The 15,171-nt window shown below is 53.4% G+C and overlaps 9 protein-coding genes across 9 annotated transcripts; 5 read left to right on the forward strand and 4 right to left on the reverse strand.

The window, feature by feature from the left end:
- Positions 1–472: 472 nt before the first annotated feature.
- On the forward strand, positions 473–1,799 carry BO97DRAFT_378958 (EXPERA domain-containing protein). The gene is made up of 4 exons (XM_025693140.1): positions 473–652; positions 861–1,055; positions 1,222–1,374; positions 1,443–1,799. The coding sequence occupies exons 1-4, from the start codon at positions 559–561 to the stop codon at positions 1,511–1,513; spliced, it is 513 nt and encodes a 170-aa protein (XP_025546370.1). The 5' UTR covers positions 473–558; the 3' UTR covers positions 1,514–1,799.
- BO97DRAFT_264720 (uncharacterized protein) lies at positions 1,614–2,066 on the forward strand. The gene has a single exon (XM_025690926.1). It carries the CDS (start codon positions 1,713–1,715, stop codon positions 1,974–1,976), a length of 264 nt encoding a protein of 87 aa, XP_025546371.1. The 5' UTR covers positions 1,614–1,712; the 3' UTR covers positions 1,977–2,066.
- Positions 2,067–2,554: 488 nt separating this feature from the next.
- ddiA (putative DNA damage-inducible v-SNARE binding protein Ddi1) lies at positions 2,555–3,611 on the reverse strand. The gene has a single exon (XM_025690925.1). It carries the CDS (start codon positions 3,499–3,501, stop codon positions 2,794–2,796), a length of 708 nt encoding a protein of 235 aa, XP_025546372.1. The 5' UTR covers positions 3,502–3,611; the 3' UTR covers positions 2,555–2,793.
- A 1,830-nt stretch (positions 3,612–5,441) lies between these two features.
- Positions 5,442–7,765, reverse strand: BO97DRAFT_438582 (putative salicylate hydroxylase; the record flags this gene model as incomplete). Its single annotated transcript, XM_025697919.1, has 5 exons — positions 5,442–6,379; positions 6,433–7,267; positions 7,316–7,390; positions 7,453–7,578; positions 7,646–7,765. 5 exons carry the CDS (start codon positions 7,763–7,765, stop codon positions 5,442–5,444), a joined length of 2,094 nt encoding a protein of 697 aa, XP_025546373.1.
- A 405-nt stretch (positions 7,766–8,170) lies between these two features.
- On the forward strand, positions 8,171–10,062 carry BO97DRAFT_481436 (CocE/NonD family hydrolase; the record flags this gene model as incomplete). The annotated part of the gene is made up of 2 exons (XM_025700817.1): positions 8,171–8,965; positions 9,020–10,062. The coding sequence occupies 2 exons, from the start codon at positions 8,171–8,173 to the stop codon at positions 10,001–10,003; spliced, it is 1,779 nt and encodes a 592-aa protein (XP_025546374.1). The 3' UTR covers positions 10,004–10,062.
- A 326-nt stretch (positions 10,063–10,388) lies between these two features.
- On the forward strand, positions 10,389–10,982 carry BO97DRAFT_356973 (cupin domain-containing protein; the record flags this gene model as incomplete). Its single annotated transcript, XM_025692191.1, has 1 exon — positions 10,389–10,982. The coding sequence occupies one exon, from the start codon at positions 10,389–10,391 to the stop codon at positions 10,980–10,982; it is 594 nt and encodes a 197-aa protein (XP_025546375.1).
- A 261-nt stretch (positions 10,983–11,243) lies between these two features.
- Positions 11,244–11,878, reverse strand: BO97DRAFT_264780 (uncharacterized protein). The gene is made up of 2 exons (XM_025690927.1): positions 11,509–11,878; positions 11,244–11,458 (listed from the first exon to the last, which is right to left on the reverse strand). Exons 1-2 carry the CDS (start codon positions 11,794–11,796, stop codon positions 11,378–11,380), a joined length of 369 nt encoding a protein of 122 aa, XP_025546376.1. The 5' UTR covers positions 11,797–11,878; the 3' UTR covers positions 11,244–11,377.
- A 319-nt stretch (positions 11,879–12,197) lies between these two features.
- On the forward strand, positions 12,198–13,859 carry BO97DRAFT_464504 (uncharacterized protein; the record flags this gene model as incomplete). The annotated part of the gene is made up of 5 exons (XM_025699492.1): positions 12,198–12,599; positions 12,650–13,161; positions 13,213–13,305; positions 13,366–13,481; positions 13,528–13,859. The coding sequence occupies 5 exons, from the start codon at positions 12,198–12,200 to the stop codon at positions 13,857–13,859; spliced, it is 1,455 nt and encodes a 484-aa protein (XP_025546377.1).
- A 109-nt stretch (positions 13,860–13,968) lies between these two features.
- Positions 13,969–15,009, reverse strand: BO97DRAFT_356954 (DODA-type extradiol aromatic ring-opening family dioxygenase; the record flags this gene model as incomplete). Its single annotated transcript, XM_025692190.1, has 2 exons — positions 13,969–14,712; positions 14,887–15,009. Coding segments are annotated over 2 exons (867 nt in total), but the record flags the coding sequence as incomplete, so codon positions are not given.
- Between the last annotated feature and the right edge of the window lie 162 nt (positions 15,010–15,171).

Here is a 15,171-nt window from a genome sequence, read left to right on the forward strand (position 1 = left end):
AGGTAGATAGATAAAGGAAAGCTGAGGTGCGTGCCTCCGCCCCAACGCCCATCAAGAGGAAAAAAAAAAAAAAAAAAAAAAGCAAACATCCCTTCTGATCGTGCATACCTGTCGACTGTCTGTCTTTTCCCAGGCGATCGGGTCAGGCGAACGGCGGGGGAATCTTCTTTTCCCCCCTCCCATTTTGTCATGTCTGAAAACAAGGTGATGAAAATCGTGCTTTTGTTGTGGGGACTTTTGGGAGGAAGATGTCGAGGAATCGAAGTCAAAAGTGCGAGTCAGTCAGGTGAGATGTGCTTTGTCGAGTCACTGTTTCAATCCACTGCATCATCATGGATAATGGATCCATGATATTTGTTTGCTTTTCCCTTTTTGGCAGCTGCACAATGGTTCTAGAGTCACCTGACTGACTACCGTGCAGGACTCATCAACTTTCTGAAGGAGAGCAAACTTGTGTGTATATTTGGCACTCCTTGATTATTGAATTGATTCCACCCCCCTCCCCCTCTCCCAATTATCGAGCAATCACACAGAAACTGACTATTCGCAAACTAAACCATGGCTATTGCCACTGCCCCCGTATCCTTGTGGAGCCGGAAACGCGACCTCATCTACTTTGCATTCTTCGCCATCCATGTCCCTATCATCTTCTGTAAGTTCGGTCGGGAATTGTCCCCTCAAACTACCGACCCCGTTTTACACCTCCCCGGTCCAATGCAGAGGGACAGTTATCCTGTACCACATTGCTCCCCGGCACAGATCAGACGTAGAGACAGCAACCCTCCCCCCATGATAAAAATTGATCCCTTGTATGAGACATCAAGAAGGGAAAAACTGACTGACGCACATCCATCCATCAGTGGTCGACGCCGCGCCAATCCTACCGTCCTTCCTCCAGTCGGATCTTAGCGTCACTCTTCGGGAGTTCTACATCGAAACCTACCATGACAAATTCTTCGAGGAGGCCCCAACGGCCTGGTTCTACTTTTTCCTCTTGATGGAACTGTTCTATCATGTTCCGCTCAGCGTCTGGGCTCTGCGCGGCCTGAAGAAAGGTATGTGGATCCCCCTTTTATTTTTTTTTTTTTTTTTGGTTGCTCTTCGGGTCCATGATCTACATCCCCTCCCCGAAAACTAGTTCTCCTTACATCACAGCCCTGTCCCTGTCTCCATCCGTTTCCACTGAGGGGGAAGAGAGTGCGGCTTAACTTACCATGACAGATGATCCTCTGGTTCCCGTTCACTTGCTCGTCTTCGGGGTGCAATCGTTCCTCACCTCTGCGATCTGTCTGGTCGAGGTATGGAGCTGGACGGATCGCTCCGTCGACCAGAAGCAGAATATCACGATGCTGTATGGGCCATATGTTGCGCTCGGTAGGTTATTGCCTCTGTTCTCTACGGGGGGTAAACTATAGAGTGGCCGGCTGACTATGCGGTCCTAGGCGCTTTCATGGCAGTTGATATGTTCTGTAGACTTCGCGAGCGGCTTGTGCCCAAGTCCAAGTTGGACTAGCATTCTAGTATCAAACTTCTAGGGTTAGTTCATGACAGCTCCATGTTCGAGCTAACTCGCGAACTTTGGTGGCCGGTTGGCTAGATATTCAGGGAAGCAGTACTTGGTCGCCACATACGCACATTGAACACTACAACTGCTCGGGTAGAGGCACGCAAGGATGCCGACTTGCCTTATCATAGCTCCAGGCTATTAAATTATGGCATTTATGCTCGCCACTGTACAGGTATGGGTGCATGCCGGGAAACAGCAGAACCCGCCACACCGACTCTATGTGAGAATAGTGCACGATAAGAGTGAGAGACAGGGCGCCTGCAGGGTAATTTGGCCAAGGGAAAATGTAGCAAGATCGCGAGACAAAACTCCTTCAAGGAAAGCAAATGGTGACTGGTATCTATTCCGCCTCGTAGAAACCTTCATCGTAACAATGAAGTTGAGAGTCACAGGGACAAAATGCGAGTAACATCAGGAGACCATTTGTTACTATGACAGGACCAAAATCGCACCTCACACGGTGCACCTTCGGCACGGTAATGATAGATCAAATTTGAGCGGTAACAAAGGAAATGGCCGGGCCTCGCCCGGTCAGGTCAAGGCAGTCCACGTCAGGTTTGTGACATTACGCAATCAGATCAAGAATCCAATGGCCTCATCCAGGTTCCCGTTGGCGGCATCTAATGCACGCATTGCTTCTTCCCGTGTGAAGCCCAGCTCCGTGATCTTCCCAATGGAATCTTGTGGCCAGCGCGATGTTGGTGGGGCTGGGCGGGAAGGAGGAGGTGCGGAGCCACCAGATCCTTGACTGCTGCCGCCGGCCTGGTGCGTGACCGCTCCGGTTCGGGCGCCAACTTCGGCGCCATCGGGACCTTTGATGACGGGTTCGTCCTCGAACTCGTCCTGAAGGTGTCTGGGAATGTCCGCTTCACCCAGGAAAGGGACCGCTTGATCCTGGATTACCAGGGCACCCTTCTGGAGATCAATACAGGCCTGATGCCGTTTCAGCATGTCCAAGCCCAAGAGCAGATCGATATGCTTCCCTTCCATGACAGTAAAGGAACATGGCAGGAACATGTTTCCAATCTTGATTTGTGCCGAGTGCACCCGGCCTAGGATGGTTGCTGTTCCCACGCCCTTTGCAATACCGCCGTACCGTTGATCGACGAGTCTCATAATGTTGCACGCGGTCGCACACTCCGGCGACATGATGGTGACTTGTGCACCAGAATCAACAAAAGCGTTGAGTTTGTGGCCGTTGACCTCGACAGGGATATATAACATGGTTACGCGACCGAATGCTGTGCTGCTTGTTTAATGACCAGCTCCGCAAACGTGAAGACTTGCAGGTCCGACTTACACTCCGGATGATGCTCCATCGCATTATGGAGGTTCTCCGTCACCGCATTCTGACGAATGATCTCCTCAATCTCCTTCTGGTTTTCGGGATTGAACGGATCGGCATTCAACATGGCAATCCGCGCCTCTTTCTCCGCCTCCATTTGAGCTTCGCGGGTTTGTTGTCGGGTGAGGACCTCGCGGAACCGTTGCGGATCGTTGGCAGCATCCGCCAATTCCGGGTTCTGCCTTCGGACGGCTTCCCGCACACGAGGGTCACCCAGAATATGTAGGCGAATGGTCTCGGGATCTGGAGTCATTGCCTGTCGTCGCTGCAGGTTCTGTTGAGCGGCAGCAGAGCTGGGTCCTCCTATGCTCCGGGTGGGCGCGGGGGGTGCTCGCAGCATCACATGGACACCTAGCATATCCCCTTCGCCGATGCCGACTTGTTCAAGTGTTTGAGAGTCATTTCCGAGGAGTTGGTTGTTATATACGAGTCGCTGAGCGGTGGGTGGTATCGAGGTTTCACTTTCGACGATGGCTTTCAGAAGCTCGACCGTCATATCCGCCCCGACTTCGAGGGAGATGATATCGGCATCCGCCTGGTCCGGCCGAATAACGCTTACGGTAATGCGCCTGAATATAGTTAGGATCATCGTTAGCTATGACATTCCAGTTGGACATAATTTTCTCCGGGCGTATGCTCGTTTGCGACGTACATGATGCTGTGCAGCTCTAGGTGCGGGGAAGCTCTCCCAAGGTCGGAACGAGTAAGCTGTAACAAGAAGCTTGAAATGCAGGGAGGCTGCTCAAATAGGAGACCGAAACCAAGTCTGACGAGACAATAGGTATATTATATACTTTGAACTGTTCGTATGCGACAAAGGTGGGTTGTTTCTGAGAAATCCGTAGGGGGGCAAGCAAAGGTAAGCGGGGACGAGCACGCGAGGGAAGATGGTGTGATAGGAGGAAGAGGAGGAGCAGGACACGGGAGGAAAGAGAGGACGAGGGGGAAAGAGTCGGAAAGAAGCAGAAGTAGGTAAGCTTAGGAAAATAGACAAGACTAGAGAGGGGATGCGTGGTTTGTTGCCCAGACAGAGGAAGCCAAGGCAATGAGTGCTAGTATTGAACTAATAATGAAGGCGGGATGGCAAGTTACGGTTCCTGGTGAAGTGCAGCAACGGAGGCCCGGCATCCGGCCTGATTCGGCAGGCAGAAGTAGGCAGAAAGTCATGCGTCATCCGCTCTTCAATCGGTTGGACCTCTTCCAACAACCTGCGACCGCGGATTTTACTGGCGAACCCCAAACATTTCTTCCTATACTACCTTACTAACATCCTACTTCTGCTTATGAAGGCCGACTCTTGGCCTCTTCCTTCTTCTATGACTGACTTCTGCTCGTATGCAAAGATGGAGAAGACAATCATGTCGTGTTCGCTGAGATTCTAGACCATTCTAGACCCAGATTGATCATCACAAATAGATCACTCGAAGTACATCTCACTTCATGTTTGTTGTCACGTCGTCGACCATCAAGCCCACTACTAGTATCAAACTGCTTTCGGACTGACGCTGACTCTACTTACATTACTTAGGTACTGACTAACTTTGATAGAACTCGTCCTCGAAACGACCCTAGCAACAGCTAAAACTATATATTGTGGGGACATCATGAGCGTTGCCATGCTTCAACATTCTAGACTGGTGATATAACGTCCCGGGTGGCACGCCAGTGCTTCTGGAGAGAGCAATACTGTGCATTTGTATTGTCGGGGTGTCAATTCAATTCACCATCTTCATACTTGATCATCGAGGAGGTAGTTTAAGGACCTAATCACATGAACGAACTCTATCTATCACCCTAGCCGATAGCCGGACCCGTGGGAGCTTTTGAGTTCTGTCGCTGATCATTTCTCAACTATCTTACATACTGTTAGCCTGACACTACCTGGCTTTTGCTAATGCCTTCTGACGTTTGAACTAAACAGAGTATGCATCTGGATTTGAATCGAACAGCCCCTCTGTCGATGGATTCGCTGGACAAATGCAAGTCACTGATCAGCAATAGCACACTTGAGGCACTGCTACCTCGGGTAGGTCTGTGGTGTTGCCCCATCTTAACTATCAAACGCGCTTGCGGTGCGATACCCGCGTCTTGGACTGCTGGAATTGGACAGCAGCTTTGTGAACACAAATAGACAGACTGCCTCGCGAAGATGGCCTGGATAATGTCATAGGTCTCGTGGCCCGCGTTATAACGTAAGACTGCCAAGGTCTCAGAGAACCCGACTGGCGATGAGTTTTGCTAGTCTGGCTGATCTAATCGTGAACGCGCCGCTACACTGTTTGCCTTTTTGGTGATGCCGCAGACTAGTTGTGCTCGGGACCCTGGTCAAGTATCCGGCTTAGCCTGCGAATATGATGGTCCAAACCGAAATTAGTGGCAAGCGCGGATGTTGTTATTTTACTCCCCATGACTCGAGGCACATGCGAGGAATAGGCTGACATTGTGGCTATTATTATTCTTTGCGTGACCGACAGGAAGAACTACAGTTATTGAGGTGAGATTGGCATGACACTATAATTCATAGGATAACTATTCCAAGCGCTTGGCCACTGATACATCTGGTACACCCTCACCCTCCACAATCTTCGCACCAACAACTTCGTCGACTGGAATCTCAGCCAAGCGGGAAACGATGTGATGCAATGTGGGTAGTTGTGTCCAGTTGAGGCCGTTGATCTCGAATGTTGCGTTCTTGGTGGTTCGCAACCGAGTGATCTTGGAGGGAACCACTTTCGCCTCTTCTGCATGTGGCACAATAACAGGGTATTCTGCTTCGGGCACTCCCTTGTTCTCATGGCCAACCTTGGGGAAATAGCGGTGCACCAAGATACCCACACTGGAGGGATTAGGGTTCGTGTTCATCTCCGGCACCTGATCCTCAAGGTCCTCCAAGTGGAAATGTCCCCAGACTGCACCCTGCCAGCTGGTTGTCAGATGGTGTGATTTGCTGCGGTCGTGGGCATCAATGGCTGTATACAACTTGGGCATGCCAAGCTCTTCGCGGCCACTGACAATAGGATCCGTCAGACTCTCGAACAGAATCGGCAGGTAGGTGCCCTCGACTGTCTCGCCGTTGTTTTTCTTGTACTGTACGCCCTCGATGTAAAGCCCGATGTGGCGGTAACCGCCTCCGCCGAGCCAGTCCATGCGGTGGAGTTTTGTCTGGGAGAAGCTCGCATAGGCTACGGTACCCTGATTCACGAAGGACCAGGAATCGTTGGGAAGTAGATTTTGGAGGCAGGTCCGACTGGTCTTAAATCGGATCGAGACCGTCTCGAAAGTGGCCTTGAGTGATTTCTGAACACGGTCACGACCGTACCAGTCCTGCCTGGGACCAGGCATGGGCCCGAACACTATCGGCTGACGCCAGTATTTGGGTGCCCCTTGACGCCAGATGTGTTTCCGCAGGATATTGGTCGAATAATCATGTTCGTCATGTCCGTAGATATAGTCTTCCATTCGATGGACTAAAAGAGGTTAGCACACTCTAATCAGACGATTAAAAGAGAGTGAAACTGACTCTCTTCGACGGGTTGAGGGCCATCAGAGTCTCGAGTCATCTGCTGAATTGTGGTAGCTCGTGTGTATCGAGCTTCCTCGTATAGCTTTAGCCTCTCAGGAACATCCGCTGGATCGAGATCCCTTGAGAGCATCACTCCAAGAGACACACCATCCTCAATAGCCATGGCGCCACCGGAAGCGCGATATGGCAAGAAGGGATGAACAGCATCTCCCAGCACCGCTAGACGACCATTGACCCACGTAGGTGGCTTTTGCATGTCAAATAGCGGCCATACTCTGAGAGTCTGGGGATCAGCCTTGGCCAAGATCTTGACCACCTCCGGCTTGAAATCTTTATAAACATCAAGAAGGGCATCCTTGCTGGCTTCCTGGTTCCAATCTGCGCCAGTGTTGGCCTTGCTCAGCGTAGCAGGGTGGATACAGACAAAATTCAAGATCTCATTATTGGCACAGGGGTAGATGACCACGCGTTTTTCATGGGAGTCCCACATGCTGCAGACGCTGTGGATGTCAGCCAGCGGCTTTGTCTCAGGGTCTTCTTGCGCGACTTTTCGCGACAGCAGGAAGCGGAAAGCGCTCTTGCCAGAGCTGTAGGGCTCGATTTTTTCGGTGCCCGGAAGCTTTGTTCTCGCAAGGGAGTGTACACCGTCTGCTCCGAGCACGACGTCACCTTGAAAGACATTGCCGTTCTCGAGAGTGATCGTCGCAGCTTCGGGATCAATCTCAACGACCTTGCTGCTAGTGTGCAGCTCAGCCGGCATTCCGGAGCCAGGACCCTGAGCAACATTTTTCAACCCCTCATGGAGATGGGCCCGGTGCACAAGGGACCATTTCTGTGGACGTTAGACAGCGACAGGCATGAACTGATGAAAACCACTTACGGTTCGCCACCTATCCGCTCGTGCTTTATGATCCACAATCGCCAAGGTCTCGCCCGCAGGATTATAGATGTGCAGCTTTGTAAAGTAAGCTTAAAGTAAGCTTCTGATTACCGAGTTGAATGCACAAGAGGACAAACCTGGTCCACCTCCACGGCCCCAAACTTGGCAGCATCAATTCCTAGACCCAGCAGTGCGGAATTGGCGTTGGGAGTGAGATGGATAGCAGCTCCGATTTCGTTGGCGAAACGAGAGCGCTCAAAGAGCTTCATGGAAGAAGTTAGTCTTCATGAGGTCTTAGGCAATACCGGCTATGAAGTTTGGTATACGCACTTGAACGCGATGACCTTGCTTGCGAAGGGCAATGGCAGCTGCGAGACCACCGATACCAGCGCCGGCGATAAGAATATTTAAGCCTCCTTGTGAGGCGGTCTTTGGATCGATGCTCCCCATGATACTAGTTGTGTGAGATGTGCTACTTTAGCCACAGAAAGTGTCATGAAGTGAGCAGCAGTATAGGCTGTCTGTCTGACAGCCCAGTTCTCCTTATAACCCCTCCATTTCCCATGCTAAGCATCTAGGTTTCCCGCATCCCCTTACGTGGAAAGTCGCATAGTTGGGCAGTCGTCCACCTCTCTGTCCGAGGTTGGATTGTCCGGCAGCGTCGGCTCGCCATTTCGGCTCCACATTCGGAGCGTTGCCGGGAGAGCAGACCATCACCTACCATTGGGGAGAATGCGAAGCTTGTCTGCGGGGACTGCATTCTCCTATTTATCGAACATATCTGCAAGAGCATCTTTCTTGGTTTCTTGCTTTTCAAGAAACAATTGCTGCTGTCCGAGGCTTGCGCACGTCAACATGCCGAACCCAATCCGTGAAGACCTCGCCAAGCGCGATGAGACCTCTTTTCTCTACATCTTCGAACAAAATGTCACCATTTCGTTGAAGGATAAATCTGGACTCGTTCGATGCAACGTTTATCGTCCTAAGGGGCTGGAGAAGGCGCCTGTGCTCGTGACCTACGGTCCCTACGGAAAGGATATCCCCTATGCCGATTTCCACCCCCAATCATTCAGCGAAGTCAACCCCGAACATCGCTCGGAACACTCAGCGTGGGAGACTCCTGATCCCGGCTTCTGGACTCAACATGGATATGCTGTGGTCCGAGCAGACGAGCGGGGTACTGGCCAGTCGCGTGGCAAGCTAGACACCATGTCTCGGGAGACTAGCGAGGCTTTCTTCGACGTGGTCGAGTGGGCTGCTGAGCAGCCATGGTCTACAGGCAAGGTCGGCTTGCTGGGTATTAGCTACTATGCTGGAAGCCAATGGCGAGTCAGCGCCCGCCAGCCCAAGGGCTTGAGCTGCATTATTCCCTGGGAAGGCATGTCCGACTACTACCGCGACCGCTGCCGCCACGGCGGTATTCTTTCCAACAAGTTCATCAAGTTCTGGTGGGATCGACAGGTGGTATCGAATCAATATGGACGCCCTGGTCGGGCCGCGCGCAATTGGGGTCCCGATACCATCGAAGGCGATCTCTCCGAGGAGGAACTGGAGGCCAACCGTCAAGACCAGACGATTGACAACGCCAACAACCATTTCCGCGATGATACATACTATGCCAGCAAGGAGTACACCATGACGGATATTCAGGTTCGTTGATTTGACTCTAGACCTAGAGCTGCAGCTGACAGTCTCTGGATATAGGTACCCCTTCTCTCGGTTGCAAACTGGGGTGGGATCCTCTTGCACCTTCGTGGCAACGTCGAGGGATACACCCAAGCGGGCAGTGAGCTGAAATATCTGCGCTTCATCACAGGCCGTCACGATCTACCCTTCTACTACAAGGAGGAAGTCGAGGTGCAGCGGAGCTTCCTCGATGCTTTTCTGAAGGGCGAAGATCGCGCCGGTTGGGCAGATGGCACTGCTCCCAAGGTCGACGTGGTCCTCCGCAAGGGAGATGTGGGCTTCAACAATGCCGAAGCAGAGAAGCAGTTCCCGCGCCGACAGGAGAACGAGTGGCCGATTGCACGCACGCAGTACACTCGCTACTATCTCACCTCGAAGCAGGAACTGGTCCCGGAGGCCCCTAAGGAAAGGCCGGTCAAGATCACGTACCGCGCTCTGGGCAACCTCGACGAGCCACAGCTGGTGCAGTTCACAACTGCGCCGTTTGAGCAGGAGACGGAAATCACCGGGCACATTGTGGCCCACCTCAACGTGTCGATGAGCCCCGAGCCCGGACGTCCGACGCCCAAGGATATGGATCTCTTCCTCACCCTGCGCCATATCTCGCCGGAGGGCAAGGAGGTGTTCTATACCGGCACTGCAGGCGATCCGGTGCCACTGTGCAAGGGCTGGCAGCGCGTCAGCCTGCGCAAGGTTAACACGGAGCACCCGCGCAACCGGCCATGGTTGCCCCATCGCGACTATTACTCCACGGATGTGCTGCCGGTGGTGCCGGGCGAGGTGTACGCGGTGGAGGTAGAGGTGTGGCCAACCAATGTGGTGGTGGAGAAGGGAGGCAAGATCGGTTTCGAGGTGTCTTCGGGCGACACGCAGGGGTCGGGCCTGTTCCAGCACAATTCCCCGGTTGACCGGTCTGAGGAGAAGTTCCAGGGCTTTAACCACATCAATTTCGGGCATGGTGACAATTACGTGACTTTGCCGATTATTCCGCCGAGAGAGTAGAGATGCAGGGATTGGAGTGTAGCTAGATTGCCGAAGAATGAATGACATAGAGTGTGGACTGTCCTGTATCAGACACCCAACTCCACATCCGACGTGGCCCACAAACAGACCCGAGAGTGTTGATAGTGAATTTCTGTTGAGTTGGAGAAAGCAACCTAGTAGTAGCAGTAGTATTAGTATTAGTTGGAGAGGCTTCAAAGCAGAAATACATATACCCCTCACCAGGCCAGTCAACCGCCTCATTCACGGCCCTATACAATAACCGCAATCGCAACTACCACCATCAGCTCTCACACCAACTTCCAAACCAACTCGCAATCCTAAATCCAACTCCCAAACCATCCACATACCAACATCCTCAACCTCCAACTCAACCAAAACCAAAATGACAACCCCAAACAACCGCCCCCCTCCACCCCCGAAAAACATCCGCCCCCTCAACCGCTACATAACCACGCACTCCCTCACGACCCAGAAAGCCATCTTCTCAACCACCCTCCCAGAAGAAATGCCCCTCCAACAAATCAACGACTCAGCCGACGCGCAGTTCTCGCTCGCCTACACCACCGACTCATTCCCCGTCGACCTGGCTGCGGAGCGCGACATCCCCGCCTACAGCCACTACCTTTCCAACCCGCCGGGCATCACGATCAGCACGGGCACCGTGTGCCGCATCGTCGACATGCCGCCGCACGCCCTGAGCCCCATGCACCGCACCGTGTCGCTCGACTACGGCGTCGTGCTGGAGGGCGAGGTCGAGCTGGTGCTGGACTCCGGCGAGACCCGCCTCCTTAAGCGCGGCGATGTCGCCGTCCAGCGCGGCACTAACCATGCCTGGCGGAATGTTACTCCAGATACTGTGGGCGCTGATGGCGAGGCTGTGCAAAATTGGGCACGGATGTTGTATGTGCTTTCTCCGGCGGTTGGGTTGGGGCTTGGGGAGGATTTGGGCGGGATTGAGGTTAGGGATAGTACTTAGTTTTTTTTGGTGGGGGTGGATAGGGGGAAGAGGGGAAAGGGGGGAGGGAGGTGGTTTGTATGTGAGATTGTGTTGATTGGATAGTTGAATGTGTGAATGAATGGAAGGTATTGTTTTCGAATTGATTGATAGGATTTGGATTTTGAGTGGGGTTGATTGTTGTTACATTCTACGGGGTTGAATACTGTGGATATTGTGATTAGAGAAATATAAGCGGTAGTACTACTTTCTAAGCCAGCTGTATGGACTTCAAAATGTCGAGAGCAAATAGTTATATTATAGACTGAAGTTCTGATTACGAGATAATTTGCTGAACTGGTGGCATTGAACGTGTCTGAAACAAAAAAACATTCATAACTTGATAACTGTCGCATACTCCAACTGAAAGTCAACCCTCACCACTCTCCTCCGATCTCATAGTGGAAGATCTTATCGTTGATCTTTCCTCCTGTCGCGTGCCAAATCCGCGATGCCACCTGGACTCATTAGCTGTGCAGTTATCTTCTTTGTTCATGCGCAGGCATACCGCATTCAACCAACAACCATGTAACATGGTCTGGATAAACACAAACTCGGCTGCATTCGCGCCCGCCGCTCGTTCGCTCAGGTTCTGGCCGCGATTGACCGGACGATACGCGGGCACACGGCGGTGATCGGTAGGCCAGTTGGCGGGCTGCGTGCTGCTGGCTGTCGATTCCGACGACTGTGAAGTGTTGACTTGGCCCGAGTGATGCAGTTCGTAGTCCGATAAGACGGATAAAGTGCCAACCCGCGTGGCGGAGGAGGTTGTAGTGGTTGCTGTGGTAGTCGACATGATGATGATGCGAGTGAAGTGAACTGCTAAGAGTCTTGAACAAGATGAGATACTTGCAGAAGCAACTGGAGTCTGTGAGATATGCGGCACTGACTGTGCAGCATCCAGCCTCGGCGGAATGTGAGTCTCATCCCTCGCCTCCTCCACATCCCGAACATCCATGCCATCCCCCTCAAAAACCTGGGACCATCGCCGGCCGACGTCCTCATAATGAGGCCCATCTACCCGACTGGTCGTTCCTGTCCACATAGATGCAAGCAAAGAACTAGCTTATCTCCGAAGCTGGGGTCAGTTTGTTCCCCGGACTTTACTAGTAGTGGTGTTTTTTGTTGCCCATTGCTATATCCCTACCCGCCCTCGGAATCGATCCTATCGCATCATCTCGTACACCATCCACGAAAATGGTTGCACCACAATACTTCCCGCGGATCATCTCCGCTGAGATTGACGGTCGCACGCAAAATATCAGATATCGTCAGAACCAATTCCACCGCTTACAGTCAGCCCTCGTCCAGCATGTCGACCAGATCAAGGACGCTCTGCTCGCCGACTCCGGCCATGCCCCGGAGGAAGTCCGCGCCGAAATCTGTCTCGCTCTGAAGGAGCTTCGCACACACTATGCGTCGCTGGATCTGACCAAAGACCTTGAGGAAGAGTACCGAGTCGCTCATGGGAAGGATAATCGGGATGGCAAGCGCGGCGCGGGCATCGTTTACATCGTCCCCTGCACGCATACCATGTTCTTCTCCATCGTCTCGGCGTTGAGTGCTGCGCTGGCCGCGGGGAACTGTGTAATTCTCGAGGTCAGTATTACAGTCTTTGAGTGGGAGACAATTGAGCTAATAGACAGCAGTTGACCAAGAACACCATGGTCCTGCCAGCGCTTCTGAAGAAGATCCTCCCGCCCGCGCTGGATGCAGACACATTCGCCATCAGCGAAGAGAGGCCCGACGCGAGTTTCCTGAGTCGAGTGGTCGTGCTGAGCCAGAATGATGCAGGCCCGGTTTCTGGGAAAACTATCTCTTCCCCAAGCACCGCCCACACCATCGCCGTGGTCGACCGCACGGCCGACGTGCCGGCCGCGGCAGAGGCGCTGGTTGCGGCGCGCTTCACCTTCGGGGGTCGCTCGCCGTACTCGCCCGATGTTGTGCTCGTGCAGGAGTTTGTTATGAAGGAGTTTGTCGAAGCAGTGCTGCAGCGCTCGTCGAAGTACCTGGGTGGCCAGAACGGCGAGGCGCGACAGGCCGTCGCTAACCCCCGGCGGACCAGCCCCGGGTCCTCGCTGCTCGACGCGGCGCATAAGGATGCTGGCTCGTGTGTGCTGGTCTCCGGGTCTGAATGGGGGGTTGTGGAGGTGCTTGATCGGTAGGGCTCACACCCGCGGTGGACGACCCACTGCTAACGAACGTTATTCAGGAAATCGCCTCTGCTACAAAGGAAAGTCGCCGAGAAGGTGCTGGTTCTGCACCCGATCACTAGTCTGGACGATGCCATTGACTTTAGTGCTTCGTAAGTTCTAGTGTGCTGGCCCAGAGAGCTGGCCCAGAGAGCGAAGCTAACAGGAGCCAGACGCGGTACCCTGGCTGCGACGTATGCCTTCGCTGCGCCAGCGTCGGCCAAGTATCTTACCCAGTTCATCGACTCCTACATTTCCTGGGTGAATCATGTTCCGACCGATATGCTGAGTATGTTTCTAGCTCCAGTGCGGATTCAGACTCTAACCCTTACTAGTTGGACCGGCCTATCCCATCAACCTCGCTCCCAGCCCTGCTACTCGCTACTCGACGCTCTCTTTGCAGGTGCCTCGACCACAGCTCGTCACTCCAACTGACAACACCACGCTCGCTCAAACCGTCCTCAACACCAAGAACAACAATTGGAACCAGGTGTGGACGGAGAGCCTGGCCCCGTTGCCCGCGATCGGCCAACGAGCCGGCAAAAAGATTGGGTTCTTCGAACAAGGCATCATCACAGGAGGCGTGATCCTGCTCTTCTCCCTTGCCGCCACCGTCTCGACAATGGGGTTTTATGGCTTCTCAGCCGTCAAACGACTTCGTGCATAACTCATGAGAATTAATCTAGTCTCAATATACCACTTTCCTGCCTGTCTTCGCATTCTCTCCCCATCTCTCCCCTCCCCATTTCTCCCCTCCCCCTTTCACTTGCACATATCTACACTTCCCACCCTCCCCCCACCGTAAACTGTGAGTTACACATATTAGTCAACTCCCAGGTCTCAGCCCCCAGCACCCCTTCCGCCCCCTCATCCTCCCAATCCCCCGCCGCCCCGGCCACAAACACCGCCGGCATAAAATGCTCATCGGTAGCATGCGCCTCGCGATAGAGCGGATGCTTCATCAACCGCGCCACGGCCCTCCGCAACCGCGGCCCAGAGTTCTTGGTCAGTGCATCCTCCACGGCAGTTCGAAACTCCAGCGCCCAGACCTCAGGCGGCGTCTCCATGGCCAGTGTATCCCGGTTCCCCCGGAGCATGGGGCCCCAGCGGTTCCGGTACAGGTTGTGCACCGCCCCGCCCGTGCCGATCAGCAGGTAGTTCTCGGCGCGCAGCGGGCGCAGCGCGATCCCGATCTGCAGGTGGAAGTATGGGTTGAAGTGGGCGTTGGTCGACAGGACCGTCACTGGAGGAGCGCGGGTGGTTGTGCTTGGGAACATGTTTAGTAGGATCTGGTAGGTGTCGTGGATCCAGTTGTAGGTTGGGTCGGCGTGGACGTTGACCCCGTTTGCGCGGAGGAGTGAGCTACACCGTGTGGCGGTTGCGAGATCTGGGGTTAGTCTTTGGGTTTCTGGATCTGGATCTGTTGTGGGTATGGGGGCGAATGGGATGGGGACGATTTGGGGGGACGGGTTGGTGGCGATTGAGATTGTGTTGGCCGTATGGTTGGTCCAGTGTGCGCTCTGGTTCATGGTTAGTTTATGATGGTACTATAATGGATTGATTGGGAGTGGGCTGTATAGTGAGCGTGTGAGTATAGGTTGGGATTAGGGGGGCTAGTGTTGTTTCGGTTTAGGCTTGGGATGGGGCCCCGGGGTGAGGGAGCGCGCAGTCAAAGTTGAATAGGTGCCTACTACCATTATGATAATCCCTTTAACGCCGTTCGCCAGTGCCTCCTCTCCGCATCGTCGCCAATACTCGGATGACTCGGTGGTCTGCGTAAGCATCATTGGTGAGCCATGGCTAAAGAAGTGTGTCGGGGCCTTCGGAGCTATGAGAGCTAGCTGTTAGCCTCGGAATTGTGTGGGGTGTCAGAAGCATCAGTGCTAGTAGTCTCTTACACATCCTGGTAAGACTGCTTTCTTGTGCACTAGATGTGGTGGTGTCAGCGTTGTGGTGAATTGCTACTGAGTCGTGAGAGT

The sequence above is a fragment of the Aspergillus homomorphus genome (genome assembly GCF_003184865.1).
Source record: "Aspergillus homomorphus CBS 101889 unplaced genomic scaffold BO97scaffold_71, whole genome shotgun sequence".
NCBI classification, from domain to species: Eukaryota; Fungi; Ascomycota; class Eurotiomycetes; order Eurotiales; family Aspergillaceae; genus Aspergillus; species Aspergillus homomorphus.

Excerpts from the sequence above, each read along its gene's own strand:
- ddiA (XM_025690925.1), bottom strand. The coding sequence starts at position 3,501 with ATGATCCTAACTATATTCAGGCGCATTACCGTAAGCGTTATTCGGCCG.
- BO97DRAFT_264780 (XM_025690927.1), bottom strand. The coding sequence starts at position 11,796 with ATGTCGACTACCACAGCAACCACTACAACCTCCTCCGCCACGCGGGTT. Across the intron at positions 11,459-11,508 it reads ATGGTTGTTGGTTGAATGCG|GTGGCATCGCGGATTTGGCA; the intron begins GTATGCCTGCGC and ends TAATGAGTCCAG.
- BO97DRAFT_378958 (XM_025693140.1), top strand. The coding sequence starts at position 559 with ATGGCTATTGCCACTGCCCCCGTATCCTTGTGGAGCCGGAAACGCGAC. Across the intron at positions 653-860 it reads CCATGTCCCTATCATCTTCT|TGGTCGACGCCGCGCCAATC; the intron begins GTAAGTTCGGTC and ends TCCATCCATCAG. Across the intron at positions 1,056-1,221 it reads TCTGCGCGGCCTGAAGAAAG|ATGATCCTCTGGTTCCCGTT; the intron begins GTATGTGGATCC and ends TTACCATGACAG.
- BO97DRAFT_264720 (XM_025690926.1), top strand. The coding sequence starts at position 1,713 with ATGGCATTTATGCTCGCCACTGTACAGGTATGGGTGCATGCCGGGAAA.